This window comes from Cryphonectria parasitica (genome assembly GCF_011745365.1).
Source record: "Cryphonectria parasitica EP155 unplaced genomic scaffold M406scaffold_10, whole genome shotgun sequence".
In the NCBI taxonomy this organism is placed as follows: domain Eukaryota; kingdom Fungi; phylum Ascomycota; class Sordariomycetes; order Diaporthales; family Cryphonectriaceae; genus Cryphonectria; species Cryphonectria parasitica.
This window is the reverse complement of record NW_024468918.1, coordinates 168,699-184,162: the sequence shown is the minus strand read 5'-3', so window position 1 is coordinate 184,162 and position 15,464 is coordinate 168,699. Positions and strand designations below refer to the sequence as shown.

Below are 15,464 nucleotides of genomic sequence, written 5' to 3'. Positions count from 1 at the left end.
GGCCCCGGCCTTGGGAGAATGAACACCCCCCAGCAGCACCTAGGCCCCCGTAGCAAAAAGAGGGACAGCCGTTTCCCACTACTGTAGATATCGCTAGCGGCCGTGCGGCGCTGTAGCAGTCCTGTGTACTACAGGCTCCAGCACACTGGCGCGCTGACAGCAGCGGGTGCCTGCTAGGCCTGTTGGGCCCTGCTCTTCAACGGGTGATTCCCCAGTCTCATCAGCTCAATCCCTCGCCTGCGTCTCCTCTTCTCTCTCCTCAGACCATCAAAACCCAGCCCAGTACTTCTTCCCCTACCACCCACCACCCGCCATCCCCATCCACATCCACCCTCGCCATCCCCGGGCACGATTTTTTTCTTTCCCTCCACCCCTCGCCTTCTCTCTTCTCTTTTCCCCGAGGGAGTTGAATCGCTTCTTTCATTGCCAGTCTCATCTGTGCATCCAGATCTAACTCTACGTTCAGTTCTCCCCCCCTAGAAATCCTCTTTGCCGACCCGTCGCCACTCGTTACCCCGGGCCACCGCGAATGAGTCGAGTTCGAGACCGAGCGGCATCGAGGGCGAAGCGGTTCGATCTGCAGAAATAGGCGACGAGGCATTTGATGACTTGAAGTTGTTTGACAATACCTTCTTGATACAATTCTACTTCCCTACTCCGTTTCTTTGGTTTTTCTATCATATGCCAGACAGCAACAGCGACAAACATAACTCCTCTTTCTCTGTGCCGCCTTCTCCTCACCTCCCTATCCTGGTCAAGCGGTTCTCTGAAACCTGACGCCGCTCCGCCAACAATCTCGAGACGATCCTCGATCCGACTTTCCACACCCACACACATACACAACCTGCCTTTCTCTTCTCGACAATTCCGGCCATCATATCGTTCCCTACACCCATTCCTCACTCGAAAATCATTTGATACCGACCTCGACGAAAAGTCTCCATCGCTCTCCAAGACTGAATTTATCCCACGAACCATCATCTCCACTCGATCCCGTGTCAGCTGGTGTGCGAGCATTAAAAGGGGGAGCTAGGCATACCGCATACATTCGTCATCTCCGCCTTCAGCCTCCGACCTCATCGCATAACAAACGTCAATCTGCTCGCCCGAACGCGTCCGGACGTACAATCCATCTCAAAGGGGGGCGAGGTTTCCAACCCTGTCCAATACGGTTTTTTTCATCACCTGCAAGCTTGCATCGTGGGTCTTGAGTCCTCTGCATAATTGAGTTGAAAACCACATTGCGAAGTCTGGCTGCCCACGATGAGGGAAGTCAACTTTAGCATCCCAAACGTCAATAAGGCGTCGGTGGCCATCACCACCGCGCTCTATGACCGGCGGGCTCTCGACTGCACCTCGACCCTGCCTCTGATTAACTCCCTCAACCACCTCGCCTACCTCACCACCTCCTCTGCCCGCATCCGGGATATTTTGACCGTTGATGGAGGTATCGAGCGACTGGTCTGCATCCTGAAACAAGGAAGGAGTAAGGACATGATGGACATGTGGAAATGGAACTTGGCATTCCAGTGTGTCGTCAACATAGGTGTCAGGGGCACCGAGGGTGTTCGGACTCGAGTCGTCGAGGCTGACATGGTCCCTGTCATTGCCACCATCCTCGACAACTACATTAAGGTTACAGACAAGCTGCGAGAGAAGGAAGAAAAGAAGAAGCAGCTGCGAGACCATCCACATCGGTCCAGAGGTCACGACCACAATGGTGTCTCCAAGTCGGGCAGTTTCTCAAACCGTGCCGCGCATCCAGACATCAATCACAGAATCTTCCGGCGAGCAGCTCCTCCGCCAATCGAGGTTCCTGCCGTTGAAGCCCCTGCAGCATTGCCATTCACCGCCAGTGGCCCATCTACCGCGATGGATGTCGGCCCACAATCCTCTGCCGCCTCGACGGCGACTTCTCAACCCCCTATCACCTCACCTCCAGAACACACGACATCTTTCCACCTACACCGACATCACCACCACCATCCTAGAGAGCGAGACATCCGCAACTTTGCCGTCACCCCTCCGCCTCGTCAACTTCTCCAGCCGCTGGCCCAGACGCCGGTCGCTATGGACTCGGATGGTTTCCTGAGACCGGTACGGGACATTGACAGGCTGGCATCCATGGGGCCCTTTGGCCAACCTCAGTTGTCCTCCCAGCCGACATCCCCCACAACCCCTCTTCCTCTGCCGCAGATTAGGTCTCCGACTGTTCGGCCCTCCTCGGGCTTGGGGCAGGCTTCGAGGCCTCGGAGGCGCCCGTCAATACGACAACAGCATTCCACTGCAGAGTCGGACGACCTGAACGGTGACAGCATGCAGTCCGATGAGGCTCCCGAAGCTGACATTTCGGGTCCTGCCGATATTCAGGAGGTCGGGATCCAGGAGATCGCCATGGAGGAGGGCGACAGCATCATGACTGGATCACGGATTGACCTGGATGATACACCCAACGACTCAGACCCTCAGGAGCCTGGGACGTTCAACATCACGCACCGCACGCCAATCGACGGAAGCATCATCAACCCCACCCCTGCAGTTGCCCCTGGGCCATTGCTCGGTCTTTCCCCCAACAGGCCGGCCATGGTCACCCCTCCACAGCCCACGATGCCCAGCGCCAGCGTCCCTCACTACCTGCTTGGCCGCCAGATGACCCCGAACCCCCAAATGCTTGCTGCGATGCCTCGCGAGGAGGACGTCCTCATGTCACTTCAGCTTCTCGCCTATGTCTCGAAATACTGCAACCTGCGCACCTACTTCCAGAAGAGCCATCTGGTACCGAGACTGAAGATTGGCAAGGAGATCTCAGCTCTGGACAGCGAAGACGCAGCCATGGACGTCGACGAAGAAGAGGAGTTCGAAGAAGAGTATCTCCTGCCCAACGACCTCAACATCTTCCCCCTGGTTGAGAAGTTCACTGTCCGCTATCATAGTACGGACATGCAGTACTGGGCTGGTGTCGTCATGAGGAACCTGTGCCGAAAAGATGATACGCGCGGCGGCATCCGTCAATGTGCATACTACCAATGTGGAAAATGGGAGGAGTATACCAGGCAGTTTGCGAAGTGCAGGAGATGCCGACGGACCAAGTACTGCAGCAAAGAGTGCCAGAAAAGTGCCTGGGCTTTCCACCGGCACTGGTGCGTCGCGGCGACGCAGTGATGAGATACCCCCCCAATTGCGGAACAATTTCCTCTTTTATTTTTATTTTTTTGGGCTTTGCGTGGAACGAAAATGACTCCATGTTCCATTCAGCTGTGCAGGTTGAAGCTGAGTAACACGACCGTCATAATGTTTACTTTTTCTTGTTCTTTCTTTGACGCAGCGGAATGGCGTGGCATGGCGTAGCATGGCATGGGTTCCTCTTTTTGCCTTTCTCTAGTCTACTTAGGTTGTCCATTTTCTGGTCTCAACAACTCATTATCATCAGCATTGCGACACACACACAGACACACGCGCATATCATGTGGTTCCCTCTCCTTCCTGTCTCCTGCGATGAAAATTTCCAAGCAATACTTATTTACAGGCGTCTCTTTTCGTCAGACCCTGTCTCGTGATACCAAATGGAAAGGAGAGGGGGGGGACGTGGTGGTGGTGGAGGCGGTTCGAAATTGATTTGGCCTTGGAAATCGGGATGGATAAATCAATGTCCCTGTTGATGGCGGCATTGTTTTCGTATACTACTTTGAAACTTCCTTTCACACGTGAGCTCTTGGGAGGGGAAAGGAAGGCCAGCTAGCTCTCTTGAATACACAACCTTTTCTCTGGATGAAACTCGACTCGGTGCGAATCAGGTAGGCTCGATCAATTCTGCTTCGTTTCTGTGTGCTTATGAATGCCTCTCTGCTCTTGCCGGTGCATGTGCTTGGTGGTGGTGATGTACAGGAGACAAGTCAGCGGCCAATGGTCAGCATCGTCTGGACGAGGAGTCGTCGACGAGGCGTTTCTGTGTGGGAGCCACAGACTAGCATGTAGATGGACATGCGAGGATTTCGGATTTACTATGAGAGACTTGGTCTAGAAGATCTCAGACGAGAATTGATCCAGCGAAGACGCCGTGGCCAGCCGAACGGTTCTGTGCTTGTTTCTGCTTACACAGGTTGGCAGGATACCACATCTAGCTGTGCACCGAAGGGACAAAAAGAGCATGATTACTGTTCCGATTTTGTGAATTTTTTGGGGTTGCCCTTTTCATTTGTTTTTGGGATATCACAGTACGCCGTCCATGCCAAAGGTGTGTCGTCGAACCCTTGGATTAAGCTTCAGCCCGTCACCACTCCGCCACCCAATTTTTCCTTCCTTTTTTAACATGCACGACACCAGTAAGGCCCGAACAACGAGCCTGAAAGCCTTCCAGCCTCGAGCCCACAACTACCTCTTCCCAGCCTTGGCAACCCTCTTGCTCTTGCCCAGCCTAGCCGTCTTCATGGGCTTTCTCTTCCCGGGGCCACCGGCACCACCTTGGCTCTTCATCTTCCTGGCGTTGAACCCGCTCAGGTCACCCGAGCTGACCGCGTCACCCGACTTGCCATGCCTCTTCTTACCGCCAAAGCCGTATTTTGCGTCCTTCTTCGCGCGCTTGGAGTTTGGCGTCCGTCCGCCCTGGTCGCCGCCGCGGGAGCGCTTGCCGGGTTTGTTGAGCTCGTTGTCAACGCCGACGTCGAAGAGGTCTGCTTCGTTGGTGGTGAGTTCGTTGCCGTTCTCAGAACGCTCTGTGTTTTTTCACATTGTCAGCACAAGGTTCGTCCCAAGTCTAGCGTGGTGATAGGAGGAGGAAGAAAAAAGGATGCATAAGTACGCAGGGTAGAACTCACTCTTCTTCAAGGCCTTGATCTTCTCAAGCGTCTCCCTCTTCTCCTTGTGTCTCTCCTGCAACTTGGCCACCTGCACCTGCTTGCCAAACTTCTTGAGGTCTCTCAGCTTCCTGGCCTCGGCGGCCGCCTTCTTGTTCGTTGCCTCCTCGACCAGTTTCGCCTTGACCTTCTCCATGTGTCCGTCATCCTTGACCATCTCGGCGAAGTAGTCTTTCGGCCGGGAGAAAGGTACACCCTCAGCCCGCAACAGCGCCCGTGCCTTCTTGGCGGCCTCCAGCGACTGTGCGTATAACTGCAGCTCGCGGTTGAGATCATCGGAGATGTCCTCGATCTTGCCGGCGGTTGGCTCAGAGGACGCGACGACCTGATGTACCGAGAACCGTACGGAGGAATCGCGTGGCAGAGAAATGCGTTTGAGCGATGCGAGGAGGGCGGGGCCATTGTTAATGGAGAGCCTTGTCTTGACGTAAAGGTCCTCACGGTCGGAGTCGGCCATGTCTTCAAGGTCGGAGAGGGCGATGTCGGACTCTTCTTCGTCCTCCTCATCCTCATCCTCCTCGTCATGTGCGGTTTTGGTGACGGGGACCTTCTTGAGTATGGGTTTTGGCTTGGGGACTCGCTGTATCTTCTCTTCCATTTCGACCTCGGATTCTGAGTCGGTATCGCTCTCGTTCATGAGGGCTGCTGCTGATGTGGTCTGCGAGGGTAGGCGTCAGCTCAGAAATCCAAGACACATTGGGATGGCGGGGTTAACACATACACCACCTAATTCCTCATCCTCAGACTCTTCGTCTTCAGACTCTTCGGCCTCCATATCGAAAAAACCACCCTCGGCTTCCGAGTCATCCTCTTCATCTTCGTCTTCATCTTCATCATCCTCCCAGTCCTCATCCTCCTCGTCTTCAGGTACTTCCTTCTCCGGAAGTAGACCTTTCTTGCGCTTATCTTTTATGACGGCCTTATGCTTCTTCTTGTCCTTCAACTGCTTGAGTTTCTGCATCGCAAAAAAAGTCAGAACCTACCGCAAAAGTGAAGTCGGGGAAAGAAAAAAAGAGAGCAACGCGTACCTTGTCGTTGAAACCCTTCTCGGCCGCCAGCGCGACCTTGAGCTTGCTCCGTGGGGCCATCTTTGCGGTATTTGGCGAAGAATTGCAGTAGACGATGTATCGTCTGCAAAAGGCCGTCGCGAGGATAGGAAACTTAAAAGAAGGCGACCCGCTCAAAAATTTGGGAAAGCGCTGCTTATCTTATCGGAAGCAGGTACGTACTCGAAGTCCTGGTGGTATTCCCCTCGGCTAAACCTCGGGTAAAGAACCCCTCGCAATTAACGTCCCAACTACGTCGAGGCTGAACTTCCCATTGAGAGGCCCCCCTTGACCTCCTAGCGTGATAGACTCGACAATCAATCTGCTAGGTACTCATAAGGTCCTGATCGTTGTTGAAAGTCTCTGGTTGCCACGAAACCCGTTGTCTTCAATTGTCATTTCCTTGGTATTGGTAGCATTGGTGTCGTTCAACGTATTGCTTAGACGCACGTCCCGGAGGAGCTTCTTATACGGCATAGAGGACTGTTTAGATGCTCCTCTAGGCCGTCAAGCGTGGTACTGCTGTCCGGTTCGTGATCTACTTGCGATCCTGGAGATTTCTCTAGATCATACACCAGAGTTCTCATCTTCCAAGTTGTGAGGTTTTCATTTCCCACCATCCCCCTGGTCACTTTCCCATTTCCTTTGCTTGAAAGAATTCTTCCTTTACAGGTGGGCTTGTGTGATCGTCTTTTTCTGCTCCGCTTCAGGGCTGTCAGTCATACGTGTGATTGAAACTGTGCCTCTCAAAGCCTCGGCGGAAGACAGAGTGTCCGAGCCCAAAGCACGATATTGATCTCAATGTTTAACACGCGCACCATTCAAGATTGACATTAAAACTTCATCAAGCTGCAAAAGCGTAGTGGACTTTTCAGAGTGGAATTGTCTGCGGAACCCCAAGCTCGGGTTGTGGACTAGCAAGCATCTACCAGTATTTTTCAGCCGACCCTTTGTGATTCAGCACGGCGGTCGTCTACCTTACAACCCTCGAGCATCCACCACATCCACCGGATGTGCATTGAGCTTTTCCTGCTTGTACGAAGATCACCAGCGATGGAGTTTCTTCGTACACTCAAAGAAGATTCTCCAAGGGCCCGACGCCGGCAAAGAACGAGACGAACCTGCGAAGCGGAACCCTCATAACCGGACCTCCGAAGCGGCAGGGTGCGTCGATCTCCTTAGGCACATCAGTCTCGATGTCGCTCCCTATGAAAAGCCGATCCAAGGTCAGTCAGTGATGGAGCAGGAGGATACACGAGTCATCAAGAAGGGGAAGCGGAAGAACGCACAATGATACATCTTCTGGGCAATCTCCTCGCACTCCTTACGCTTCTCGCGGCTCCACCAATACGGAAGCACGCCCCGCGTCCCCTCGAGAACGCGCAAGAAGTCCTGCAAACCCTTGAAAGCGTGGCCGGTGATGTACTGAGGCTTCGGTTTGTCCGTCTCAAGGCTCAGCCTGCCCTTAGCGATGCGATCGTCCTCGTCAGTGATCCTATAGGCCTCGATCAGTAGTCTCATGGCGACGTTCTCGTCCTCTTGATAGGTGATGATATTGCCACCCTCGTTGGGCGCGTATGCGTGGCAGAGGTGACTATTGCCTGGAAAAACACGGGCAGGCACTGCGTTATCATTAATTTCATCTGGTTAGCCTTGTTTCTTCTCATCTCACTCGTCGACGCAGCTTTGTTTTGCCTGGCAGACATACTCTTCTGTATCACGTTGCCGTTCTCATCCCACTCTATGCCACAGGCATTCTCATGGGCGACCCAATCATTGTTCTTGCAATGGGCAGAGCAGTATCTGCATGATGGAAGCGCTGTCAGTCAAAGAAGAAACGACTTGAGGGTATTGATCACCCTCATCTTGGAGAAGGGAGTTCAGAACGCTTACTTGGCCTTGCAATCTCTGCAGTGATGCACTGTGCTGCCCACCTGTGTGAAGATTTTCTTGCACTTGATGCACTTCTGTTCAACAACGTTGGCCATTGTTACCGGTTTAATGTAGTCTTGATATGAGGGTTCTTTTGATAGTTGATAGTTGATAGACGAAGACAAGAAATGATAGGGAAGAGAGCAGGAAAAGCAAAGGAGCTGGCAGGTGCGAGGTTTTATAGCAGATATTCGTTTACAAGCAGCAAAACTTAAGGTGAAACTGTAAAGTGACAACGAGGCCTTTCTGTAAGCAGGCAGCACTTATCGATATTGACTTGCCCACCTGTACGGGTTGACTATTAAGACCATCAAATAGGCAGATCGTTTCACAGGATAGTGTTGTACGTAAACAGAATCAGAGCAACCTTGGAAATCATATCCACCAAATATCCCTAGACCTGCATCACATCAAGAACTCTTCAACAAAGAAATCAAGATAGATTGGACCCATTGGAGGGATTCTGATTGCTAGCTATGCAGCACTTGCCTACCCTCTGGTATCACTCATTGCCTAATGTGAACTATACAATCCCATGTGACAGCCTTCACCGCATTCTACGTACTATGTATCACATGTCTATTTGTGTGACAATCTATAAAGGTGCTTCCAGAAGGGACATGCATCTGCTCGGCTCATCATATATGCCCAAATCTGTTTCCAGTTAGAATGACATAGAACAATATTTTATAGATATAGCAAATTGTACATTTCTTGAGGTCACAGATCTTTGTTTGTGTGATTCTCCGTAAAGAGTACATCGATACCACAAGGCCTCAGAGTCATTAACTTTCTCTCCCTCTTCCAGGCTCCAAATTCATTCGTTCTGGGTCAAAATCACGCGCTACTCTTACCTTTAGCTAGGGAATTTACAGGATGGTTCGTTGGCCCCAGGCACTATCTGACTGCAATAGCTAGAACCAGGCTCACAAGGCGTATTAGGAGCAAGAGCATACTAAGGATAGTATACGATGACTAATGGGTGGTGTGGTATCGGGAATCATGATATTGTCACAAAAATAGTATACAGCTCAAAGATGATCTGTAGCAGACAGAGGTCCAGAATAGCTCGGCATTAGATGTGTCAGTTCCTGCCTGCGGAATAGCTGAGTACCGATGTCTCTGTTGCACGGTCAGGTTCCATCAGATATTCTTTTGAAAGAGTACCATTCACTGAAATCACTCTGTACCTGTGCGAGGTTGCGTTTCGCCAGTATGAGCAGAGAGCTTCCAACTTGCAGCACTCCAATCGCCCAAATTTGTCTCGACCTTGGATACTTCGGCGTCGACACATTCTACAGGAACCAATGCAGTGCGCTTCCTATGCCGAACTTGCCTCCGATGAGCCTTCCCTCGGATATGTTTCACCCAGGCTTCCTCGGAGAGGAGAGTAGCATCGCAAAGATCACAATATCTGCGACAAGGCGTGTCCTGAGCCGAGTTTGCAGCTTCTGCAGCTTTAAGCACTTCCCTTGCAGTCTCCGATGGAGCCGGGAGGTCCTCACCGGCGAGGAACTTCCGAGTCACGTCTGCAGCCTGATCTATGACTTGCTTCGTGAACTGTGTGACATCGGTACTGTCGAGGACATAGAGTCGGTCGAAGTTGCCCTCCCCCTGGAGCAGAGGTATCGTCTGCTTTGCTATCCACTTCATCTGGTACCTGGCGTACCTCCTGGTGGCGGTCTTCATCTTCTCTAGGCACTCAAGCTTCAAAGACTCCAGATCTGGTCCGTCCATTCCGTTCTCCACTGCTCTTAGGTACGGCTGAAATTCTTTGAATCCGATGGACTGCCATATGCCCCTCGTAAAGTCCACAGATTCAGCAGCTTGAAGTGTAGACTGCAGGTAATTATTCATTTTGGCAATCTCATCCATGAGACCAGCCTCCAACATCTTGTCAACGCGCCTGTTGAGTCGGTCTTTGAGGGCCTGATCCTCGGTGTGTACCCAGAATAACAACGGATCAGAGCCAGGCTGTGGGTCCGATTCGTGTTTTGCAACAGCCTGTTGCTGGGCTTTCCTCTTCTGCTGCTCCGCGTAGATATCTGAGGCCCGCTTGCCTGTGGTAAGGAATATCTCCAAGGAACGATGGATTTTACGCCTGTCATTCGGATGCCACCGATCAGCCATAACAGGGTCGACTTCTTTCAGCCTCTTCCACATCGCCTCGGTAGTATCATTCAGTATCGGGAACTCGGCGGATTTGTCCTGCCCTGGCAATTGTTCCGGGGTCTCATTATTCGCTTCTATCAGGTTGTCCCTGAAGAGTAATGCCTGAGTGTAGTAGTGCGTCCCCCCCACGACGATGGGGAGACGCCCTCTGCTGCGAATCTCCTGAATGATCTTGCTAGCCTTTTTCTTGAAGACACCGACAATCCAGGTCTCTTCATCTAGACTGATATTGCCGAGGAGATGATGTGGAATAGATCGTTGCTCCTCATGTGATATCTTGTTGGTGATGATGGGCAGGCCATTGTACATTTGCATGGCATCTGCATTGACGATTTCCCCGTCGAATCTGACGGCCAAATCGACAGCCAGCTGGAGCGAATCTTGTAAGTAAGCATGCTACTTCACGACTTGAAGATCTCAATGAAGATGAAAATAGAAGTGCATAGCACTATGAGATTGGACCTCACCTCAGACTTTCCCGTACCCGTGGATCCCAGAATGACCACCAGTGGGGTTGATGGAGGTTTGCGAGTGGACATTGTGGCAGAACATCGTATCGATCCGAGACTCGGAACAGTACGGAATCGAGTTCTGATCATGACATTGTGGCACGCTGTTCAGGAAAAATACGTAAATCGGTAAAGGCACTGGGCTCGCAACCCAAACAGGTGAAGTGAAAATGGACCCTTTGAATTGATTGAGCGTCGGCCCAGTCCAGAATGGGCGACATGAAAAGAATGCCGACCTCGGCGCCGTTTCCGTAGCTGAATGGCCGCCGTCACGTGGAGCACTTTCCTCTTAGTGCCGCCCTCTGTTACCCTCTATGTAGGGGAATACAAAGTAGTAATGCGCACCCCTAGGCAGGCGCATGGGGTACCTGAGTGACCCCTGCCCAGCAGCTCCTAGTTGTGTCGAGTACGCTGGAGCTGGGGAGAAAGAAGTGGAGCTAGGCTTTCCGTATTGGACACATCACAAATTGGAGCTTGGAGAAGCCAGATCACCACTCACTGCTACAGAGCGTTAATGCGCTGCCAACCGTAGTTACTTTTTAATCGTTGACACTTTTTTGGAGCTCTCCCTCCTCCTCCACCAGACCACACCTCCTCTCCTTTCACAACTGCATTCGTCAGTACTGCAACCAATCTTCTCACCGAGCCATTCTGTGGCTCGACCTTTTTCCTTCTTTTTTTCCTTCTTATCCATTTCTTGGATGCCTCTCTAGACGAGTACATTACAACCAAAAGTCGCCCATCATGAGTAGCCGTAAGCTGTCCCGGATCCATTCCCCCCTAATTATCCTCGAGGGGCTCTCGCGATGGCTGCAGACACGGCGTCGCGTTGGTCAATTGCCTTCCCAGAGCAGAACTAACACATATGCGCCCGTCTCGCAGTACGTTTTCTCGACTTGGTCAAGCCCTTCGTGCCGTTCCTCCCAGAGGTTCAGCAGCCGGAGACCAAGATTCCCTTCAACCAAAAGTTGATGTGGACAGGTCTCACGCTCCTGATCTTCTTGGTCATGAGCCAGATGCCCCTCTACGGCATCGTGTCCTCTGACACCTCCGACCCTCTATACTGGCTGCGTATGATGATGGCGAGTAACCGGGGAACCCTCATGGAGCTCGGTATCACCCCCATCGTCTCCTCTGGCATGGTTTTCCAGCTCCTGGCTGGTACCCACCTGATCGATGTCAACCTCGACCTCAAGTCCGACCGTGAGCTCTACCAGACCGCGCAGAAGCTGTTCGCCTTCATCCTGTCCGCTGGTACTGCCACCGTCTACGTCTTCACCGGTCTCTACGGCCCCCCCTCTGACCTCGGTGCCGGTATCGTCGTCCTGCTGATCCTGCAGCTCTTCATTGCCGGCATGATCGTCATCCTCCTCGATGAGCTCCTGCAGAAGGGATATGGCCTCGGCAGCGGTATCTCTCTCTTCATCGCCACCAACATCTGCGAGTCCATCATGTGGAAGGCTTTCTCCCCCACCAGCATCAACACTGGCCGTGGCCCCGAGTACGAGGGTGCCGTCATTGCGCTCTTCCACCTGCTCATGACCTGGCCCAACAAGCAGCGTGCCCTCCAGGAGGCCTTCTACCGCCAGAACCTGCCCAACGTCATGAACCTGCTGGCCACCCTCGTCGTCTTCGCCGCTGTCATCTACCTCCAGGGCTTCCGCGTCGAGATCCCCATCAAGTCCTCGCGCCAGCGTGGTGCTCGCGGTTCCTACCCCGTCCGCCTGTTCTACACCTCCAACATGCCCATCATGCTGCAGTCGGCTCTGTCCTCCAACGTCTTCCTCATCTCGCAGATGCTGTATTCTCGCTTCTCGGAGAACCTCTTGGTCCGTCTGTTCGGCATCTGGGAGGCTAAGGAGGGCGGTGGTGGCCAACTGTCTCCCATCTCTGGCCTGGTCTACTACATGTCGCCCCCGCTGAACATGAAGGAGGCTCTTATCGACCCGATCCACACCGTCATCTACATCGCCTACATGCTGACTGCCTGTGCCGTCTTCTCCAAGACCTGGATCGAGGTGTCTGGCTCCAGCCCGCGCGATGTCGCCAAGCAGCTCAAGGACCAGGGCCTCGTCATGGCTGGCCACCGTGACCAGAGCATGTACAAGGAGCTCAAGCGCATCATCCCGACGGCCGCCGCCTTCGGTGGTGCCTGCATCGGAGCTCTGTCCGTTGCCAGCGACCTTCTGGGCGCTCTTGGCTCCGGAACCGGAACCCTTCTTGCTGTCACGTAAGTGTCTCTCCTGTTTTTCTACGACCTTGGCAGTGTATTGAGCGCAATAACTAACGAGCATATTTCTTTAGTATCATCTACGGGTACTTCGAGATAGCGGCCAAGGAAGGCGACCTCGGTAGCATGAAGGGGATGATCATGGGATAAGGGATTCGCGCCTGGTCGACCGTGCTATCCGTATGGAGGAGCTACAATCGTGGCAGACTGTCCTCTCTTGAGAACGACGTGCCACGTGTATCTAATAACCGGCAAAGGTCCCGGAAGGAAAGAAAAACCAGGACAACAAGGGGGGGCTTCCTGAGAGCATTTGGGTTGGGAAAAGCATCCGGTATACCATTGGTGCATTGTACCACGTAGGTCTGCTTTTAGGGCCTTTCTCCCGAGACAAAATGGCTGTGTATGGGAAAATTTTTAGCATATTGTGGCATATTTTATATACCAACACCGTTCTAGCCCCCGCAGCCTACTGGACGGAGTAAATATCCAATGGCTCTGGATTGTGATCATTCCCATCGGCAACATGCTGGTTACGTAGCTCATCCATCCTTGAGAGATTGAAAGACGCTTGATTAAAGTTCAAGTCTCAAGAAGTAAAGCGTCGGGCACTCGGAGACCAGCGCGAGAGTGCGTTTGTGAGAGGGAACAATGGAGTAGGGATTCTTTAATTCTGGCGCCGCGTCAGTGGTGGGGAAGCTTGTCAATTGTTCAAGTGACTGCCAACCAAACTACTGTTGTCTTAATTTCAGTCTTTGTATCCTGCTGTGCCTGCTGTGAAAATCCAGTCCGCAAGAAGAAAACGCCGTGAGCCTTGTTACAACGCCTCCCTTTCCTTGTGAACGCCCAAGTTCGAAAGAAGAGAAAAACAATACCAGTGCACCTCTGCTGATATGCTCCCTGTCGCCGGTAGACTCGGCTTGCTTTCCTGCCTTGTGCTGTTGCGTCACTCGGCCCACACCCATTTCAGTATCACCTTCAGCAGCATAGCCACCAGACAAATAGCTAGTGCTGCAATCACCCTGTCCGTCATCCACAGCTGGGCATCGTCGTGTAACGCCTGCCTTTGCTGCTGCAGCTGCTGCTGCTGCAACACCGGCGCCTGCCGACTCGACACGCCCGTGTTACGCGCCGCGTCGGGTAACGGCACGGTTCTGGTCGGCTGTGGGACCGTCTGGCCTGGCCGCGCGGCTCCCGCCGACACGTCGACACCCGCCCGCGGTGCAGTCTGCACGAACCCTTCTGCCAGCTCTGCGCTCTCAGAATCCTCGCCCGATCCACTGGCGCTGGCGCCGGTAGCAGCAGCAGCAGCAGCAGCAGCAGCAGCCTTCTTCTCCATTTCGTCCCGGAAGCCCATCTTAAGCTCCGCTGGGACCTCGACTTCCTTGCGTCCACCACCGCTGCTGCTACTGGCCCCACCGGCGGCTCCCTCGGCAGATTCCGCAGCGGCGGCAGCCTCCTCACACTCGCGAATAATCTCCTCGTTGGTGCGCGCGCCGCAGCCGGTACAGCGCCATGCTCGGCTCTCGGCAGCCAGGCGGCGGCGCACGGCATCGGAGGTGTCGAGGCCGCCGAGCTGGCCCTTGGGATCGGTCTCCATGAAGGAGCGCAGGGCGACGAGGGCGGTGCGCACGCCCCAGGCGGGCTGCCATGTTTCCTCGTGGTGGCCGCTGATGGAGAGACAGATCTCGCGGTTGGCCTCGAAGCGGCCCGAAGGGGTCAGGAAGCGGAAGGAGGGCGGGCGCAGCGGGTAGGTTGGGGGCAGGGCGATGCGGCCGTGGTAGAGCCCCTCGGCATAAGGGGAGCCGGGGGGCCCGCGGAGGGTGAAGTGCCACTCGAAGAGGTCTGTCTCGAGGGGCGTCGCGGTGTAGTCTGGGGAGGGGGCGGAGGAGAGCTCTTGGGCTTCGCGGACTGCGCAGGGAGAAGAAGGAAGAGGAGTGGATGTTAGCTTGCTTGTTGCAGAGACGGAAGAGAGAGGAGAGGGGGGGGGGGGGTGAACTTACGAATACGCCTGATGGTGGGCGATTTACTGTTGAATTTGGCGGTAGGCATGATGGCGGGTGTGAATAGGTGTGATTTGATGTATGTTTGTAAAGGCGGAGGAGGAGGAATACGGAGGGGAGGGAGGGTTGAGGAATGTAGATTAGTTAGGTCGCAACACGCCCCCTACGTGGCCATCAAGGAAATGTCAAGGCTGGGAATCATTTGGATAATTTGGAAGAGACCTCTTCTCAAGAGAGAGAGCGTAACTGCCCAATAGAAGCCGGTTGGTGTGAAAAGAGACGGTGCTGTCTGTTGGTTTGGAAAGGTGCACGTTTGTTGCAAGGTGTCTTGTTGCGGAAAGAGGGAGGATGTACTTGAGATGTGAAGGGGTACATAAGTCAATGAATGGTACTTACTCCTTTGAGCACAGTAAACCGCCCAATAGAGAAGGCTGATGACGAATGAGGACCCTCCTCTCCACTGCTCCCCACTAAGTGATGTGCGCCCCCGTGGCTTACAAGGCAGTATGACCCACAAGCATGTGCTTTTACAGGGGTTCTTCTGCTGACCTTCAACCTCAAACATTCAATTATCTTGTCCAAGTAGCTACCAGCCTTCTTGGTCTTGTCCCATGTCTTGAGGTACACAACTTACGATCTCACAACTCATGGACAGCTGAATGTACTAATTCTCTCTTCATCTGTCACTGGCATGAAAATCCATCAGAACTTGGACAATGATG

General features: G+C 53.4%; 5 protein-coding genes across 5 annotated transcripts; 2 read left to right on the top strand and 3 right to left on the bottom strand.

Moving 5' to 3' along the window:
* The first annotated feature begins 674 nt into the window (after positions 1-674).
* On the top strand, positions 675-3,771 carry M406DRAFT_296802 (uncharacterized protein). Its single transcript, XM_040919277.1, has one exon. It carries the CDS (start codon positions 1,264-1,266, stop codon positions 3,160-3,162), a length of 1,899 nt encoding a protein of 632 aa, XP_040771140.1. The 5' UTR covers positions 675-1,263; the 3' UTR covers positions 3,163-3,771.
* A 3,200-nt stretch (positions 3,772-6,971) lies between these two features.
* On the bottom strand, positions 6,972-7,887 carry M406DRAFT_334836 (uncharacterized protein; the record flags this gene model as incomplete). Its single annotated transcript, XM_040920977.1, has 4 exons — positions 6,972-7,105; positions 7,189-7,500; positions 7,608-7,702; positions 7,793-7,887. The coding sequence occupies 4 exons, from the start codon at positions 7,885-7,887 to the stop codon at positions 6,972-6,974; spliced, it is 636 nt and encodes a 211-aa protein (XP_040771139.1).
* Positions 7,888-8,988: 1,101 nt separating this feature from the next.
* On the bottom strand, positions 8,989-10,542 carry M406DRAFT_283179 (tRNA isopentenyltransferase; the record flags this gene model as incomplete). Its single annotated transcript, XM_040918506.1, has 2 exons — positions 8,989-10,372; positions 10,471-10,542. The coding sequence occupies 2 exons, from the start codon at positions 10,540-10,542 to the stop codon at positions 9,011-9,013; spliced, it is 1,434 nt and encodes a 477-aa protein (XP_040771138.1). The 3' UTR covers positions 8,989-9,010.
* Positions 10,543-11,256: 714 nt separating this feature from the next.
* Positions 11,257-13,161, top strand: M406DRAFT_353766 (protein transport protein SEC61 alpha subunit; the record flags this gene model as incomplete). Its single annotated transcript, XM_040922785.1, has 3 exons — positions 11,257-11,266; positions 11,395-12,742; positions 12,817-13,161. The coding sequence occupies 3 exons, from the start codon at positions 11,257-11,259 to the stop codon at positions 12,890-12,892; spliced, it is 1,434 nt and encodes a 477-aa protein (XP_040771137.1). The 3' UTR covers positions 12,893-13,161.
* A 266-nt stretch (positions 13,162-13,427) lies between these two features.
* M406DRAFT_296793 (UBC-like protein) lies at positions 13,428-14,791 on the bottom strand (the record flags this gene model as incomplete). Its single annotated transcript, XM_040919276.1, has 3 exons — positions 13,428-13,817; positions 13,857-14,650; positions 14,743-14,791. The coding sequence occupies 3 exons, from the start codon at positions 14,789-14,791 to the stop codon at positions 13,686-13,688; spliced, it is 975 nt and encodes a 324-aa protein (XP_040771136.1). The 3' UTR covers positions 13,428-13,685.
* Between the last annotated feature and the right edge of the window lie 673 nt (positions 14,792-15,464).

Coding starts and splice junctions, on each gene's coding strand:
- M406DRAFT_296802 (XM_040919277.1), top strand. CDS start 1,264: ATGAGGGAAGTCAACTTTAGCATCCCAAACGTCAATAAGGCGTCGGTG.